General features: G+C 41.2%; 3 protein-coding genes across 9 annotated transcripts; 1 reads left to right on the top strand and 2 right to left on the bottom strand.

Moving 5' to 3' along the window:
• Positions 1-136: 136 nt before the first annotated feature.
• LOC104426473 (uncharacterized protein At3g17950) lies at positions 137-2137 on the bottom strand. Its single transcript, XM_018864977.2, has 4 exons — positions 2126-2137; positions 1879-2019; positions 398-796; positions 137-154 (listed from the first exon to the last, which is right to left on the bottom strand). The coding sequence occupies exons 1-4, from the start codon at positions 2135-2137 to the stop codon at positions 137-139; spliced, it is 570 nt and encodes a 189-aa protein (XP_018720522.1).
• On the bottom strand, positions 202-8739 carry LOC104426475. 3 transcript variants are annotated; one of them, XM_010039541.3, is made up of 9 exons: positions 7994-8739; positions 6268-6325; positions 6081-6198; positions 5850-5967; positions 3526-3782; positions 3321-3430; positions 2126-2281; positions 1879-2019; positions 202-796 (listed from the first exon to the last, which is right to left on the bottom strand). In XM_010039541.3, the coding sequence occupies exons 1-5, from the start codon at positions 8576-8578 to the stop codon at positions 3732-3734; spliced, it is 930 nt and encodes a 309-aa protein (XP_010037843.2). In that variant the 5' UTR covers positions 8579-8739; the 3' UTR covers positions 202-796; positions 1879-2019; positions 2126-2281; positions 3321-3430; positions 3526-3731. The 3 variants fall into 3 exon arrangements, with proteins under 3 accessions (XP_010037843.2, XP_010037842.2, XP_039160196.1); XM_010039540.3 differs by having other exon boundaries at positions 3321-3782; XM_039304262.1 differs by having other exon boundaries at positions 1879-2015; positions 3321-3782.
• Positions 8740-10672: 1933 nt separating this feature from the next.
• Positions 10673-16593, top strand: LOC104426472 (dol-P-Glc:Glc(2)Man(9)GlcNAc(2)-PP-Dol alpha-1,2-glucosyltransferase). Of its 5 annotated transcripts, XM_039304877.1 has the most exons (10): positions 10674-10877; positions 11003-11091; positions 11720-12053; positions 12829-13096; positions 13196-13333; positions 13445-13649; positions 13870-14012; positions 14125-15547; positions 15692-15761; positions 16425-16593. In XM_039304877.1, exons 1-8 carry the CDS (start codon positions 10788-10790, stop codon positions 14382-14384), a joined length of 1527 nt encoding a protein of 508 aa, XP_039160811.1. In that variant the 5' UTR covers positions 10674-10787; the 3' UTR covers positions 14385-15547; positions 15692-15761; positions 16425-16593. The 5 variants fall into 5 exon arrangements, with proteins under 5 accessions (XP_010037840.2, XP_039160811.1, XP_010037838.2 ...); XM_010039536.3 differs by having other exon boundaries at positions 15692-16593; XM_010039538.3 differs by lacking the exons at positions 15692-15761; positions 16425-16593 and having other exon boundaries at positions 10673-10877; positions 14129-14288.
• Positions 16594-17919: the final 1326 nt, after the last annotated feature.

The raw sequence follows: 17919 nt of genomic DNA, 5'->3' as shown, positions 1-17919 counted from the left end.
ACTTTCATTTCCAAAGCCCTTCCTGAGTATGGAAGAAATTCGATGCAATGATTGTGAACCCGGCTTCTAATTATGTCTCAATCTAATCTTTCATATCTGGAGACAGAACATGGAAATACACGGTTTCAAATGAAAGCTATGGACCATGATAAACCTGAGAAGTAAAATGATTGGTACAGTTTCATTAAGAATCAGGCTCAGTGAACAGTGACTGATGAAATCGACTTCAAAAAGATGCAATTCAATTTTTTATCAGCGAGTCCCAAATACTCAAAGCAACCATTAGTTTGTTACCAATAGATAAAGATGCTATCTCAAGCCATCATCCAATGATTTGTCCTCTCAAACATGAAAAGAATAAGGGAACTCCATAAGCATTCAAATCATCTACCTGTACCTTTCGCGGTTTCCTCTTCCTGTCTGCACCTGTGGGAATGGCCAAGTTAGTAGCCACTTGTCCACCAACACACAGCGCTCTTGAATCTGAAGCAGGAAGATCTTGCTTGAGGTAACTGGGCCGGCAAAGTGTCAGGTTGCTATTTCTCCTGTAACCACCGGCGGCCCTTCTTTCTGCTTCTAGAAAGTAACCGAGGGATTGAGCACCATTGATGGTCACAGCGTCTGTGTTGAGCTTCGAGCAGAGAGAGAAGAACCAGGATTTGGATTTGTAACTCCTTCTGTCTCTAGAACTTTCAGCAATTCTCATCCTTGCTGACCGTCTTGGAAGTTCTAGAATGCTAGAAGCACCAATTAGGCTCCCGAGTGTGATGCTTTTGTCATGGAAGGACCCGGTTGACTGAAATTGATAGCATAAAAGATCTCAAATAAAAGCATGGAGAAGCTAGGATACAAAATAAGCAATTACACATGCACGATGCATAACAGTCCCATCAGGACAAAAACGAAAATAGAACAACTGTACAGTACTTACACATGCCAAGTATCAGGTATCATCTAGAGTATTGCAATGCTTCATTGAATGTTTAAAAGATAAACTGGACTCCTAGTATAAGGCCATTTTACACAACATCCTCAAGAACTGAACCATCTAGTTGACCATTCACATGGGCAGAAGGAGCTGGGATGGAGTGAAAACTAGTTAATACTAGTTATATTAGTTGATGAGAAAAGGTTCCGGGTCAAATGAAAACCAACAGATGAAATTCGAAAAGGTTTCAGTGTATTCAGCCGTGGATTCCTCTTACAGACAAAGAAATGAAGTTCATCGGTGTTTCTCCAATTCCTCGACACTCGCTAACCTACGACATTAGGACATTGACTTGCTCTTCACCGAAAGGATGAGAAAGGGACATGTTCGTTTCCAATCTCAGACTGAAAGCTAACAACACAACATGACCAAAACAGTTTCCCCAACAAACATCTACTAACATTAGTATACGACACTCCTTGTCAACCAAATATAGCTAAAGATGAGATAAGCAAGAAAGTCTCTGAAGCATGATCAATGACAATCATGAGGGCAATTCATAGGCCACTAAATTTTATGAGCAATCTAAAGAAATGATCAATTTCAGTGGTGGACAAAAGTGGTTTTGACAGGCCGACAGAGCATCTTTCCTATGATGGATTCAGAGCAAATTTTGACTTTGATGCTGGCCAGGCTATTCATTTCTACCGAGATCATGGTACAAACTCAAGTGGCAAAAGAATTGATCACCGCCTAGTGAAGTACTTGATGCGAGATATACTTATTTCCAGCCATGTAACTCGCACATCCACGAATTGCACAGTAAGTATCTCAAGGCCGTCTTTTAACAGGAAATTAATATTTAACTCACAAGTGATTCTAGACGAAATAACAGGAAACTAAGCTTCAACATATCCGACGCACTCCCATATAATATACACGCAACTCACTTCTGTATCAGGATCTGAAGAAGTGTCACTGGGAGAACCGGTGAGGAGCGTGCTGAACGAGGCTGATCCGGAGCACCCGCGATTCCTCACAACCCCAACTCTGGCATTCAATGGTTGCAGCCCCAGAGGCCACCCGCCTTCCTGAACACGCATTTCATCAAACACGCGGCAGTCAAAAACCAGGAAACAGGAAATACTGCATGCGAAGCGAAACTTCCCATTTACAGGAGGCGAGTAAAGAAACGACCTGCTGAGCCATGAGTCTGTCTATCCCCCCACTTCAAGAAGAGAGCTTCGGGGACTGCTGCATTCTAAGAGGGAGGCAAGGATGGTAAAGTCATCAGGGCCAGAGGAGCGACCGTGTTCTTTCTCTGCTTTTTAAGAACCCACCCCCCAATAGCTGCTGCAAAAGCGATGTGCGTCCAGTGAGGATGATTTCTAAAAGGGGTGATTAAAATGGCAACCCCTCGGACCCAATAAACAAAACGAAAGGCGGAGCAGCAATGTAAACGGTATATCCTCTCTAACGAGCCTGACGTGCATCGAGAAAAAGAAACATTGCTTTCACATGGGCGAGTCCAGGCCGAGTTTACTTTGACAATTTTAAAAACCATGAGAGAGAGAAGGTGCAGAGAAGGACATCTGGCTTACGGTTGGGTTGGGCCACTGCAACTATGAATTCAGGTGGTGGAGTGGAGCGAAGAGAAGAGGAGTCTAAGTTATATCTGACAGATGGGTTGGTCCTCTGCATCCATGAATTCAGCTGGTGGGAGTGGAGTGAAGAGAAGAGGAGAAGAGAGAGAGGTTGGATTTTTTTAAAAGTTTCGTACGTGAATCGAGAGCCAGAGAGAGAGGGAGGGAGGGAAAAAAGGTACGAAATGGCCCCACCGAGGGAAGGGGCACGGACTGTTACACCGCTGCTTCCTGCTCATGACCTTTCCCTTTCTAAATTGGACCCCCCATTTTTCGAAATCGAAGTGTTTATTTAGCCTGAAAGAACAACATGACAGAGCTAAACGGTCTGGAATGGCCCTCGTTAAGACCTGAATGCACCAATTTTGGCTGAATTGAAACGGTGGGATGACACATTGAGGGCTCCATCCTGATCATCTTTTGATTTTATCATAAAAATCTTAATTTCATATTGAATTTGAGTCATTATTACTCGTGTCACCACCAATTTCTTATATAAAAAGAATAATGGGACAGAAGAAATTTTTTTATTGAGTAAACATTGTGGGAGAATTACTATTGTAAAGATAACGTGGAAGGTGGGATCCGCACACGAACCGCACATGCTCCTTTAATAAATGGCAATTAATTTTTCTTTTTTTTCTACCATGACAACAATAACAAAAACCATACAAGCGACCATCTTCATATACTACATTAAGTTCAAACATGGACATTCCATGGGATCAACCTCCTGGATTTATGGATACCTTTGGGAATTGCATACCGCGCGGGACTGGTTGAATGTTCCAAGAGGAAGGAAGAAACAGTTTCACAGTTCCGAATCAAGGGCCAGGTCTCTGTTCGGTTTGTCACCAGCCTACATCAGGCCACGAAATCCAACAAACTGATAAGATCGTCAGCAAAAAGCTTCGGAAATACGAGTCACAAGTTTACTCTGTAATGAGCAATTACATGAGTAAATTCAGGTATAACAATGAGAGATTGGGATGCCGGGACATTCTGTATGGTTTCCCGAATTTCTTCTGCTTCCCACTCCAAGAATTGATTATTGCTATCGGTGGCTAAAAACAACCGTTTTTGTTACACAAACATACAACACAGGTCATGGAGAATCGTAAGAGCTAAAGAGTCTGTGCCAGAAAGAGAAGAGTTACTCTTCACGGAGCACGGCTTGCGCCAGGACGATACTCCCCAATACCCAGCAAGTCCTGCATGATACAGGATGAGACATCTTCAGGAGGAAAACTAGGACATGCATCTGAAGAGAGTAGAACCAATTTTTCTACCAGTGACTTAGACCAAATTATCAGTTCTAACATATCATAACATTCTTGGAGATTTGTGAGGCAGACGCAGCGTATCTCATATACCAAATTTGCCGTTTTCCCTTTGTTATGCGTTTGCAGGTGAACATAAGCGATATATTTCACATTTCCTGCTTAGAACAGTAATAAGCTAAAGGACTTCCTTCACTGGCAAGACAATATAAGAAAAATACGAGCCGCCTCAGTAGCAAGAGATCCTTTCTTAGAGAATATTGACTCAAAGGATGCACGAAGTCTCCCGCTAGCCCCTCCCAAGGTAAAGAAAACCCCCCGAGAGACATTCTGCAGATCCTCCAATTGAACTTTGTCAGAGCAATCCCAATTTGTTTCAAATGTTACCAGTGAATTGAAAGAGACTTTGTTCCACAAAACGAGAAAACAGAGCTATGGCAATGAAATTATCTAGCGACAAAAATAGCTCTATCACTATAGATGGACTAAGTCACTGTAGGCCAATCAATTTGTCACCATTGCAAGACAAACCACAACAAAATTAAAAAATTTGTTGCCATTGCTCCACCCTAGTACGACGATAAAGTAGTTTCATTGTGTCCAAGCTAACCAAATCCAAACTTCAGCAATAAAACTAAGAATTCATCTCACTAGGACAGAACAATGGAGACAAATTATGCATTCCATCGCCTGTGTGTTGTGAAAGAGCAAGACAGTCCTATTTTTTTTTCGCCTTTCATAAGACTGAGAACTCATCAAATGCGACAAACTAACACATTTCGTCCCCACGGCTCCCACCAAGCTTGAAGAAACTCGTTATTTTCATCACGTTAGAGTAGACGAGACCAGTCCTTTGGTGACAAAAGTGGTGATTCATCGCCATAGATTATTTGTATGGCAACGAAATTGAATCTCATCACATTTGGTCTGAGCAACAATGACAAAGTTTTATTCTCTCCTTTTATAAGATCAACAACTCAACAAAGGCGACAGAACTATCATTTCATCACCATTGCTCCTAACAAACGCGACAAAACCTGTGTTTTATAGCACTAAAATAGACCAAACCAGTCCTTTTGCAACAAAAGCAGTGATCCACTGCTGTTGTGACAATGTTTTTATTTTCGTTACCTTCTGTAAGATTGAAATTACACGAAGGTGAGACACAGCAATTTTTGTCGCCTTTGATCCAAGCAAAGGCAATGAAATGTCTTTTGTCATCTTTGGTCTAACCAAACACAACCAAATGAGTTTTTGGCCACCATTGATTAGACAAAAACAGGCCTAAGACGACAAAATCCTCATTTCATCACAGTTGTTATTTAATGTAGGGTTTTTCAAGGAGTAGAACTTATGTTTGCTCAATTTAAATGTTAACGGAGCTTGATTATTTTTTCACATATTGATATATGTTAGATAAATGGATAATTTTTCTATATCTATCTTTACAATAAAGTTTATATATTGTGAACTAAAAATAAAAGTTCAATTAGGATAGGATGATGTCTATCAAGCCTAAGCATTGATGAGCTTGACCACAGCATGATAACATACTCGATTTGAAGTATATGCATACTTAAATTTAGAATAACTGCTGAGGTTATTATAACAAGAAGTACTAGATGTCATAATCGGTAACTAGATCTTATGCTTTGGATGACATACTCAGCGGTGGCTAAAACCAGAACAACCTAGCCAAAACTCGAATACCTGAAGGGCCCACCCAAAAACCAACCCATCACAAAAGTAGAGAAACAAATGCTGCGAGTTGGGGAATCTGTGAAACAAGTCAATCATGAGAGCTCCTTATACAACATATGGATGCCAAAAGGCTGTAAAATTATAACTTGTTGATTAGCTCCAATAGTTGCCTATTTGCATGTATTGTTTTTGCCAATAAAGAGCATTAAAAGCTTGCCACTTTTGCAATTGAAAGTATCTTACTGAATTATGCAAATACGAGCCAAGCAATGAAGTTTGGACATCGATGGAGATTACCTGGGAGGCTCTATTTTTGGCTCTAGTTTCGGCTGTGCTAGGAATATCATGATTTGGTTTTGAAAATCTCTTCTCTCGCCGCTCACATGAGCCCCATCCATCAGAAAACCGACCACCCCTAGTCAAAAGGATCATATGTAACGGCAGGTGAGATTTGTAAGAGTAGTGAAGTAGCCTTAAATAGTTGACTAAATCATGCATTCATGACAGAAGCCAAAAGACAGAACATACTGCATGTATGCTCGGATGACAAATTCAGCACGCTGTACATTCCTGTTCTCGTCAAATTCAATCGTCTTATCTCTGATTTCATAAGAAAGATTGAAGTAGAATGATATTTTTCTCCAACCTGTAACACGAAATGCTTCTCGTCACATCTACCATACCATCTTAAAACTATAATATGTGATAAAAGTACCTGACTTCTTTATAAATGGGTTGCCAGAAATCATTGTGTAGTCAGTCTTCTCCAGAATCTGTCCAGTTAAACAAAAAGAATCGTGTGTTAAAAAGTGAAGGCAGACCTGTTTACTTGCAAAAATAACACAGATCGAGCAGTCAAGAAGCAACAGCCGACATCCTTGGATCACAGATGAAGGGGAGATTGTATGCATGTGCACCCTGAGCTAAGTACTCATTCATCATCTCATCTTTCTGTGATGCATCTAAGAAACCTAATAAAAGTGAAGACAGTGACTATATTTAAACTCTGCAAGTTGGCCAGTTTAGGCATCATGCTTTAGAAGGTGGACCCTAAAGGAGAAAAAAGAAAACAACTAGCCTTACTCATGATGGCTAATGGGAAGATGCTGGAAAAGAAATGCTTTGAGCAACCTATACAGCCTTTTTCATAAATTCCGACTAGGTACTTTCTCATCAACTGGTAATTCTCTCAATTTTAATCAATATTTATCTTCTAGAGAAATTCGATGACTTTTTTTCCTTTGAAAAATCTTTATCATTTCATCATGACCACAATGCACCTTTCTGCAGCATAGTTCCTATGCTTGGGCCAAACAATACTGGACTCTTTCTATAAGTAATAGAAAATAGTTTTCTTCCTCTCTAGATACTATTTCCTGCGTATAACAAAAGTACAAACATAAGGCCAGAATCTTCTAAGAGGTAATGATGCATGGGTTTTAGCTGGACAGCAGCAACGACGACAACACCACCATTAAAATCAATATTAGGAAAGCCTTTTCCTGCTAAGTGCAATGTAAAGCATCGCCAGCCTCACTGCTATCCAATAAAATTTCATCCTCAAGCTTAACTGATATTTGCAATCTCAAAATTTGCCAGATGTACCTCTCCATCCATATCTCCTACTCGTGTCCTGTGAGGTACATTCCCATCAAGTTTTCCATCCTTCAGTATATTGTTTCCCAAAGCTGCTGAATCTTTGGTATCTATTGGTCTCCAATTTTACGGTTGGTTCGTCCTAACCTCTTCCCTCACTAAAATTGCTTTACTTACTTAGACAACACATACGGTATACTGTACTTCCAGATAGGATATCGTAAAAAAACCACCCGATTTTACCTAACACCTTGTCTAGGAAATGACAGAATCCAAGATCCTGTACAGGCATATACTGACGCAGTGAGTGTTTGGTTTGCATTGAATAAGACTAGACTACTAAAGAAAATAAATTTGGCAAGACAAAATCAAGCTCTTTGGGGAAAAAAAAACAGAAAAACGGAATAAAATGATCACTGCCAGCAACCCAGCAGTGGCAGCTGTTGTTGGACCATGGCCGCTGCAGCACCTCCATGACAATTGTCCTTAATGGAAAGTTTTCTCCAAACTCTACTTATTTCTCGTCCAGGTTATTAACTTATTATCTAGTAACAGAGCATACGAAGAATGAACACGTCCTCAGTATTTCGTGAATGTATAATCTTCTACTACTTCTACTACCCAGAATACAGTTCTCATCCCAAAACTGCAAAACATGACGGTGATAGTTATTCATAGAATCCAAAGCAACAGGACAGCTAGCATGAAGGAACACGCGAGTTCACGGGAGTATTCAGTTAATTAAATTCCTATCGCATAATAACGCAAACACTTTGCACATGCACGTTTCCTACGGTACAGAGCACAATAAAATCGGAATCCGAAGCTAAATGCATCAAACATACCGCCATGGCAGCATTCTGATACTCCTTGAACAGCGAAACCGTAGGAAACTTCCCGTTCAAGCAGTGCCTCATGGCCTCCTTCTCCTCGCTCTGCACATAGTACCCCGGCGAGCTCATTGCCGACCTCGAGATCTCCGGCGACAAGTACGCCTCCGGCGACGGACGAGCCTGCGCCGTCGGCGTCCGCTGCACGCTCCGCACCAGCGGCAGGGGACTGGTCTCGCTCGCTTCGTAGCCGCAATACCTGGCGACCTTCTGCGGCGGCGGCGGCGGCGGCGGCTGCGGCGGCCTGTAACCGCTGTCCACCGGCTCCTGCACGACCTCCCCGTCCCTGAGGAACCCGGAATCCGAGTCCGCGCGCGGCGAGTGGTGAGCTCGCTTGCCGCACTTGGCGGGGAAGGCGAGGGCCGGAGGAGAGTGGTAGGAGACGGGAGTCGGGGATTGGTGAGCGGAGTGCTTGGTCGGGAGCAGCTTGCGAGGCTTGGAGGAGAGGGAGGAGGCGGCGGCGGAGTCCATCAACGCCCACAGCGCGGCGTCGTCGAGGTCCTTGTCGTCGATGGAGCAAGGAGCGACATGCGAGGTCATCACGGAGATCGCAATGGAGGCGAAGGAGAAGGAGGAGAAGATGGGATGGTGAAGGCAGGCTAGGGTTTCGAGAAGAGATCGTCGGTGTCCGGCATCGATCGCCGCTCTCGTTCCGGCGATGGCCTTTTGGCTCGGGAGGGAGGCGGAGGACGTGCGAGAAGTCGCGCCGTTCCGAATTTGAACTGGTTTTGAAGAAACGGCGTCGTATCTGTTCTCGGAGGTACGACCCCCGTTCTTGTTAGAAGAATTACACCACGCCCCCCTGAATTTTGGGGTTATAGCAATTCTGCCCCTAATGCTTCACCTTTTGCAATGACCACCCTGGCGTTGACTTCTGCCAATGATGTGCAATCAAGTCCTTGAAATGTGTATTTCGAAGTTAATGCACTTGGATTAAACGAAAGTGCTTGCAATCTTCCAGCTAAAAAAAATCTGCAAAGAGACCGTATCCCACGTCACGATAATAAAATCAAAATTTTAGTAAAACCAAGAGATGCAAAGGGTGACCGTGAGGGACCTCTCCGACTTTCAGCATAAGGTCTCTAGCCCCATTGGAGATGTAGAAGACTTGAGATAATTGCCAGATCAATTTTAAAATTATTATATGAATATCGATTCAATTATAAATATTTTAATTTTGTTAATGGAATTCTACAACTATTTATAAAAAAACAATTGTAGCCCTTTTCAATCAATAATGACGAGAATTACTAACATATCGTTTTACTATTACTATGCGTCTAACGTGGTATATTAGCATGAATAACTTTACTTGAAATGACATCCTCAGTGATTCCAATTTCATGGTGGCAATTGGCTAAAGAACTACATTGGAATTTATGAATAAAAGTTTAAGATAACATTGATAATTTTCAAAAGTTTAGAATAATCGAATTAGTGTCCGTGTAATATGTTTATGACCAATTTAATAATATTCCCTAAAAAATTCACAGATGGCAATTACTACGATCTTGAAGGACTTTTGCAAACACACATCTAATGTCCCTAACCGTGCATTTATTTGGTACCTTATTTTGAGATCACGGCACGTGTCCACTCATTTCTTGTCCTCACAACACTCGATTCAAATTCGACCAAATCTTGACTGACACTTTTTTTTTTTTTCGTGCTCTCCCCCTTTGAGCCTGACCTCTGACCCTCCCCCCACGACCACGGCCACTTCCGGTGACGGTGGAGACTAGGTTTTTTTATTATTCGACCACAACAGCAAAGAGCATAGTGGAGATACTTCTATCATTTCTAATTTTATTCCCCATGTAATTTCGGCAAAATCAAATATAATATCTCCATTTCGTTCTTATTCCCACTAAATGCCACGGGGCGTGAGCTCGGCCCGTCAGCCAGCCACCCGGGAGGGAGCAGCCTCACGATCCTTTCATCGGGGGTTTATCAGCCTAGTAAGTTAGGAGATGACAATGGCCTCCCTCCATGTGGGATTCCGGCGCCAGAGGTGCCGTGGCTAGAGTGGGGGCATTATCCCTTTTTTCCTTATCCACCTATAGGGGATAAGGCACCTTGGGATGCCCTACTCAAGGTGAAGCAGTTTAAGGTCATGCTTAGGACCTAGTCTTACGGGCTATTAGCCTAGCCACTATATTTATCGAGGCGTAGAAGCTACCTTTATCCAGGATCAATTTTATAGACGCAGAAGGTAACTCTAGGAATTCCTCCTTTGTCTTCCCACTTTTGGACTATTTCGTATGGTTTTTAAGTCGCGTCTTACAAGCAGGGTATTTCTGTAAGATTTGACTTAACAGTTTTAGGTCATGCTCAGGACCTTTTATTTTATGTCCTTTCATCGGGGTTTATCCGCCTAGTATGCTAGGAGAGGACAGGGACCTCCCTCCAGGTCATAGTGGAGATACTTCTATCATTTCTAATTTTGATACTTCTATCATTTCTAATTTTATTCCCCATGTAATTTCGGCAAAATCAAATATAATATCTCCATTTCGTTCTTATTCCCGCTAAACGCCACGGGGCGTGAGCTCGGCCCGTCCAGACCGGCCCAATCGAATGGACTCGGGTCGGAGCTCTTCTCGACCCGACATCCTCTCCATCTTTGCTGCTCTGCAGAGCGCGGAACGGTCCGACGCGGAAGAAGTAGCGAAAAGGTTTGCCGTGTTTTGGTTCAGTTCGGTCGTCCGGCATTGTCCGATTCCGCGAGGGCCGAGGTGGAGCGAGATCGATGGGCAGAGTCGCGGTCGCGGCGATCGTGACCTTATGGGTCGTGCCCGTGTCCGTGCTCGTGAACCGCGTCGTTCCCGAGCCTTACATGGTGAGTGGATTGGGGAGTGGTGATGGAGAAAACTTTCTTCCGATTCTTCGGAGTTGGGGGCAATCTCTTTGTGGGTCGAATCTTTCTGCTGATGGCTCTCGCTTGTTGTCCGAATTGGCGTGCAGGACGAGATCTTTCATGTTCCTCAGGCGCAGCAGTACTGCAGAGGCGATTTCAGAAGTTGGGATCCCATGATCACCACCCCTCCTGGCTTGTATTTGCTCTTGTTCACTTCCCTTTTAGGCATCTTACTGTCTTTTCTTTTTTCTTTTTTAAAGTTCTCTGCTTTATCAAGAGACAAGGATGATGGTTGTGCTAGATTTGATCGGTAGTGGACTGGGTGTAGGAATTAGGATGGACAGCATTTCGTACCGGTCGTGCATGGAAGAGGGTTCTCTTTTATTAACGTTTATGACGATTATTGAGCTCAAAGCTGTATTGCGAGGCAATTGGAAGTGAAGAGAAGACTTTGTTAGATGTATGCAGATATTTGAGGGGCTGCAAGGAGAGCGCGTTTACCTTTTCTTTATGTAAACCTCGTGACTGAAACCAAATCATGAATTGACTAACTCAATGGAGTTCTCATCGAGCCAATTCTGGTCCTTTTCGAGTAATTGTATGTTGTGATCAGTTTTTCTTTTCTTTTCCCCCTTCTATAGGAGAAGGGCAATAAGTTTTGCGGTGCTTGATTTTGGTGTAGTTTGCCAAGGCCTGCAATGTTTGCCATTTTCTCACTTTTGACAAGATTGCAGCCAAGGGGAAAAAACCATCGAATTATTACTTAGGTACTGTTTTAGGGGAGAGATTGAGTTATAGAAGTTGACTGGTAATTTTTTTTTCAGGTACTATCTCTCACTTGCCTATGTTGGGATTTTGTACCCAGGGATGATCTTTACTCGAGCAATCTCATCTTTTCTGGATATTTGCTCACCAGCAATTCTTCGTTCCGTGAATGGTGTCTTGGCCGTGATATGCAGTGTTCTTGTATACGAGATAATGACACTATTGAGACCCAGGGTCAACGATAGGAATGCTACAGCATGTGCAGTGGTTTTAGCATTGTATCCTCTACAATGGTTCTTCACTTTCCTGTATTACACTGATGCTGCATCCCTTACTATGGTTCTGGCCATGTATCTCGCTTGCTTGAAGAAGAGATACTGGATAAGTGCACTAGTGAGTATGCTTTCCTTAGCTAAGCTTTTCAGTAAGATACTTTTAATTTTCACATTGCAGTAAGGCTCTTGTTGGAAATGGTTTGAGTGTCAGAAGGAAGTGTAGAGTGTGGAGAAGAGCAAAATGAAAAGATTGATAGAATTGATGAACTAATTGTATGTGCTGGACGAGCTTCAGTCATCTAGAGATCAGATGGAGACATAAAGTTGAAGAAGAGTCTAGTTCTAGAAAAATAAATATTTCTAGTTTGAATATTTCTTGAATGATGCCTAGAAGGTCGACCTTTTTTTTTAATCAATCTCGTCATGTTGTCCAATCATATTTGCCTATTTCTGGTCCCAATTATATATGTGCAGGATGCAGAATTATTGCATGCCGTCTATCATATTTATCTGTGAAGAATTTCATTTGTTCGGATGATGTATTCATTCTTTAATTGATCTACCAACTCCTTTCTATATTTCTATATGCATTCTTTTTGTGCTTTTGTCATTAAGTAGATTTCTTATGTATTTAGTTGTTTCTAGGCGCTGGAAGATTTTACATCTTACTTTCTTTTGCGATTTTGGATGACATTATTGAATCATTTCAATCCATATTGAGATGAATAGAGTTCTTTGTCATGAGTTTGAAGGAAAAAAATATTGCATTGAACTGACTCCTTCAGTCTTGATGATTAAAAGTACTCTCTAGTGATTAATACGGAAGTGAAGTTTAATGATATTTAGTCATTTGTCTAGTTTTGAGTAACTTTTCTCATAAATGTCTTTTGCAGCTAGGTGCCTTGTCTGTAATTGTAAGGCAAACAAATATTGTATGGATGCTTTTTGCTGCCTGTGCTGGAATTATAGACGTTACTCTTCTTTCTGGAAAGTGTCATGTAAAAGTAGCTGATATTGATGGTTCAATCAATGACCCAAGTCAGCCAATTCAGAAGAATAGTAATATCAGCTCAAATTTGAGAAGGCGAAAGAACAATGGTGCAGTGGATACTGATGAAATTGTTAGACCTACTGCAAATATCCTTTCATCTGAGATGCCAGGTTTCCTGAAACAATTGTTATCAATCTGCTGATGCACATCAGCTCATGAAAGACTATGCACATTAGTTGAACTGTTTTTTCTTCTTCCGTTTTTATCAGGTTTGCTAGATGAGATTAAGGCCATTTTGTTAACTTCTTGGCATATGAAGTGGGACATTTCAGTGCAATTTGTACCCTTTGTCATGATCCTCATGGCCTTTATTGCATTCATCAGGTGGAACGGAGGCATAGTGCTTGGTAAAATTCATTTTCATTATTCTTTATATGACTGTCTCTGTCTCTCCTGTTTTTCGTTCCTGTTTTAGGTTGTTTTGGGTTTAGTTCTCACCTTACATCCTTATGCTATAGGTGCGAAAGATGCACACGCTGTTTCTCCTCATTTTGCACAGGTAATGTACTTTGGTCTGGTTTCTACACTTGCCATGGCTCCTGTGCATTTCTCGTGGGGTCAAGCTACAAGAATCTTCGAGTCTTTGTGGAGAAATAGACCTCTAAGTTTTCTTCAAGTTCTTTTGGCTATTTGTGCCAGTTTCCTCTCAGTTCATTTTTTCAGGTCAGATTAGTTAACCATTGTGCTTATTAAAAATTAACTGTGCTTGAAGTAAAAAACAAGTAACTTTTGCTAATGGACATGCATAAATGTTTCAATATAGAGAACTATATGATTTCACAATTGGCAATTCATCTCACAATTTAGAAACAAATCTGTGAAAGTTTGCATCTGCATTTGGTTCTTACCCCTGATTCATCACTCTGGAAATTTGACCATGCAGCATGGCCCATCCCTACCTCCTTGCTGATAATCGGCACTATCCGTTCTATCTATGGCGGAAGGTCATCAATGCACACTGGTCCATGAAATATCTTCTGGTTCCGCTTTACACATACTCATGGCTTTCAATTTTCAGTGTTTTGGGTGAGTCCACTGCCAACATGCTAGTTTTGATCAGTACACATCTCTTTTGACTCAACTTTATCTGAACTCATATAGTGAAGCAAAAGGTGGTTTTTATTTTTTTTAATGGCAGGAAGGTCTCAAAAAAGGATCTGGATTGTAGCTTATTTTCTAGCTACCGCCGCAGTTCTTGTTCCTGCTCCATTGATCGAGTTCAGATATTACACTGTGCCGTTCTATCTTTTGATGCTGCATTCTAATGTTACTGATAATCAAAATTGGTTCCTGATGGGCTTCCTCTATGTAGTGACAAATATTTTCACAATGTCAATGTTTTTATTTCGACCGTTCCATTGGGATCATGAGCCTGGGATTCAGAGATTTATATGGTAGCCTCTAGAAATAGAAAAGGTCTACAGTATGGGTGCACCTCTTGATTATAGATATTTAGGCTTGTCCTTGCACCAAAAACTGATGCAAGAATCTTCTCAGCCCATTATGTTGTGGGGGCGTCCATGAATTGCTTCAAATGGAAATGATGACTATATTCCTCAAATGGCGTATTGCACGACCTTATTTACCGCAGCCGATGATGAGCGAACCCCTGTTCTACTTTTAACTTTCAAATGAGCGCCAAGCACTAAGCACAGCACTTTTTTCGCCCAGTGTATTGTCTTCTGGTTTTTAACTACGTGCGTGGACTCGAAATGTATTGTCAGTTACAATCACATTTACATTTTTAATATTTGTTAGACCGAACCTTTTTGTGTATATCTTGGCAACATGTAGGGTGCCTTGAACTGAAAGAGAGCTGCTTGTTAGCTCTTCCCTTTTGATCCTGTGTTTCCCTGGGACAAGTCAGGACTTTCATTACTTGTGCTTTGCTGATAAGTGAAAGTGGCTTAAGGTTTTACCAATTGATGATCAAAATATAATTTAACGTTAGAGTGTCGTGGATTGGCTAATACATGTAAAATTTGTGTGTTGTGAAAGTTTCACGTGTTGCAAGTTAAGGGATAAAGTGTGCATGAGTCTAAATTTCTAAGAAAGGCAAAAGGTAAAAATTGCTAGTCAAAATCTAATTATAGTTTGAAATGAAATTATAGATTATAATTTATAACTTTGAATTCCTTTAATTTTTTCTTGATAGTTTCTTCAGATGAAAGTATATTATTATCTTTGCCAATACACAATGCATATCAATTTTCTAAGGAAAATGAAAAAAGAAATCGTGATGATTAACATTATCTAAATTGATGGATACTCAATGTCTCCATCTCTACTACTGTGTCGTTGACTTTGGATGTTTAGTATGTGTCAAGATCGAGCAGTTCAACTTTGCTGCCAAGTGGGGTGGCAAATGATGGCCAACACTACCCTGCTTTGCCCTTTGATGCGGTAGAGGGGGTGGACCAAGAGAGACCTGGTGCCCCCATCGCCGTCGCTGTCTTCCAACTCTCCTCTACTCCAACTCCAAGGGCCCCAGGGCTTGATCACTGGCTGATGATCTCAATGTGGCAGGCTTTAGTCAACTTGATCTTGTTCATGATGCTGGGGTAAAAAGCACAGGCAATTTGTCCAAGCTCTGCATAATTTCATTTCATGAATTATGTGTTACTTTAAGTGGATGTGCCAAAAAAGAGAAACTGATCTGGGTTTGAGCCTCAGCTGAAACTGTGTGTGCTTTGCTTGGGTTGCAGTGTGTTTGTGCACGTACCATTCCTGGAAGTTTTTCAGATCTGGCTCCAAAGTTGGCTCATCCACATTGAGGTTCTCTTTTGATCATATTTGATTATTTCTTTAAATCGTTGAGAAATAAGTTTTTTCTTAAACTTAGGGTTAAAGTTTGGGTGTTGGTGTATTGCCTCGGATGCTTTGGTTATGAAAATTTTGTTTTAGGCTATGGATACAGAATCACGATATTTTTGTTTCTTTCACTAGTCAACTAAGCAATATTATATAGAAAAGAGAGGAGTGTACAAGATAATCACAAGAGCTGTCCCGAAATTACAAAACCAAAAGTGAGAGTATCAGTGGCTTTAACTGGAAGAACGAAAGGAGGATTGGGCATTTTTAATATTTAAAGTAAGGTTCCTTCTAGCTAGTTCATGGGCTGTCATGTTTGCTGAGCTTGGATTCCAACTTGCTGTTACGGAGGACTTCTCTGTCACAATGTCTTAACATCATTTATGATGGCTTCCATTGACCAAGGAGACTCTGAAGAAGATATACTTTGATTGCATTTAGGTTATCTCCCTCTAAAATGATGTGTTGCCAGCTTCCTGATCTTGCGAGTAGAGATTTAATTTTTGTTGTCCATGCTTCTTCTTGTTCTGTTGTGAGTTTATCTCCAAGATCCAACCAACATCAGCACCTCTCTAAAATGATCTCTTTCTATTGCTGACACTGAACATGTTTCTTGTATAAATGCAGTTCCTCGGGGTGGTCTGCTCCAAGTAAAATCCTTCTTGATGTCATTTCCTGCAAGTGCGATTGAGCATTTAGTGTACTTCTCTGTGAAATATCCAATATGGAATTTTGTTGAGGTTGTTCTTGTCCTTAAATGCATTTATCTAATCTAAAAGCAGCCTTTCCATGTTTGCGAGATTCCTCCACATTCACAAATAATCTATAATTAGGAGTCCAGAGATTTTATAAGGCTCTCTATCTCATCATAAGCTAGACCAATCTTACTTGGACCTAGAATTGTCTCGACCCATTCCATTGTTTGTCAATTTTGAAGGTTATCAGTTCTAATGCCTTAACAACCATACCTGTCTAGCCACATGACAATAAAAAAGTACACATTTGCTGCTTTCAGAGAGAACATTACAGAGGAGACTTTAGTTTGTGTTTGCTTGTTGACCAAAGTGAAACTTTTCTGGCAATGGTAGAACTCCGGCTATTGCATCTGCAACCTTTCTTGAGATTTGATTTTCCCAATTAGTTTCCACATGTTTTGTTTGCACACCACTAACCTGTCCAAACCAGTGAGAAGTAGCTGTTACAATTCCAGATTCATTAGTGTAATCTCCATCTATGTTTCGGTAGCCAAATTACTGTATTTTCAAGTTTAGTGCAACTTAAGGGGATTCTCAGGATACTTCTGCTTTAATTATGTGATAATAGCTCCACATTCCATCCTTCTTCCCCTTCTCATATTATATCATTCACCTTTCGAGGTCTAGGAGGGAGACCAATTTTTGGTTGGACTCGGAATCCCTCTAAGTTTGGTGCCCAGGTGTCTGTCTAATGTTTATGTTTATCCCATCTTCAACCCTAAAGCAAATTCCTCCACTAATTGAATGATGTCCTTCCATATTTCGGAGTCGTTGGCCATTGTTCAACATGCAAAAATGAGTATCACTGACAGTAGTTTTGTCAGAACAAACTGGCCGATGGTTTTTCCTCATCCATCGCTACTTTCCAAACTAGTTTTGATATGAAAGCTTTATTGACATCATCCACTTTCCTGATACCAAGATCCCCATAGTTCTTTGGTTGGCATGAGCTATAACTAACCCAAGCCCTTAGGTTAAGATTGTGATTTTGATCTTTGCTTATTTCCCCACCAGAATTTTCTCATGATTCCATCCATCTCTTACAGTTTTTTAGGGTTTCGAGTCAGTGGAAAATATGTGGGTGGGAATTGATTGTAGGGCAGATGACATAAGTGTCACTCTCCCTGCAAAGGAAAGGGCTCTCCATTCCAGGTCTCTGTTTTTTCCCTGAACTTTTCCAAAGCGGATTAAAATTTTCCCCTATGTTACTTGAAGCATTTGATTAGTCCCCTAGTCACGCATACTGTGGAGTAGCTTCTCTTCGCGTGCATTGGATGGTTAGGTGAGTACGTAGAAGTTGATCTTTGGTTCTTTAAGGGGATTAATTTTGGCTAGTTATGTGTTTAATTCTGTCCCCTATTTCTGTC

The sequence above is a fragment of the Eucalyptus grandis genome, chromosome 11 (assembly GCF_016545825.1).
Source record: "Eucalyptus grandis isolate ANBG69807.140 chromosome 11, ASM1654582v1, whole genome shotgun sequence".
Lineage (NCBI taxonomy): Eukaryota > Viridiplantae > Streptophyta > Magnoliopsida > Myrtales > Myrtaceae > Eucalyptus > Eucalyptus grandis.
The sequence above is the reverse complement of the archived record's forward strand: the minus strand, read 5'-3'. Positions and strand labels throughout refer to the sequence as shown.

What these genes read in the sequence shown, in the direction of transcription:
- LOC104426473 (XM_018864977.2), bottom strand. An exon ending in CTTCAGATCCTGATACAGAA is followed by an intron (nt 797 to 1,878) that starts GTGAGTTGCGTG and finishes TATCAATTTCAG; the next exon opens with TCAACCGGGTCCTTCCATGA.
- LOC104426475 (XM_010039540.3), bottom strand. Translation starts at nt 8,578, where the DNA reads ATGACCTCGCATGTCGCTCCTTGCTCCATCGACGACAAGGACCTCGAC. An exon ending in GTCATCCGAGCATACATGCA is followed by an intron (nt 5,968 to 6,080) that starts GTATGTTCTGTC and finishes CCTTTTGACTAG; the next exon opens with GGGTGGTCGGTTTTCTGATG. An exon ending in CCAAAAATAGAGCCTCCCAG is followed by an intron (nt 3,783 to 5,849) that starts GTAATCTCCATC and finishes TGTATCATGCAG; the next exon opens with GACTTGCTGGGTATTGGGGA.
- LOC104426472 (XM_039304877.1), top strand. Translation starts at nt 10,788, where the DNA reads ATGGGCAGAGTCGCGGTCGCGGCGATCGTGACCTTATGGGTCGTGCCC. An exon ending in CCTTTCATCTGAGATGCCAG is followed by an intron (nt 13,097 to 13,195) that starts GTTTCCTGAAAC and finishes CGTTTTTATCAG; the next exon opens with GTTTGCTAGATGAGATTAAG. An exon ending in TTCAATTTTCAGTGTTTTGG is followed by an intron (nt 14,013 to 14,124) that starts GTGAGTCCACTG and finishes TTTTAATGGCAG; the next exon opens with GAAGGTCTCAAAAAAGGATC.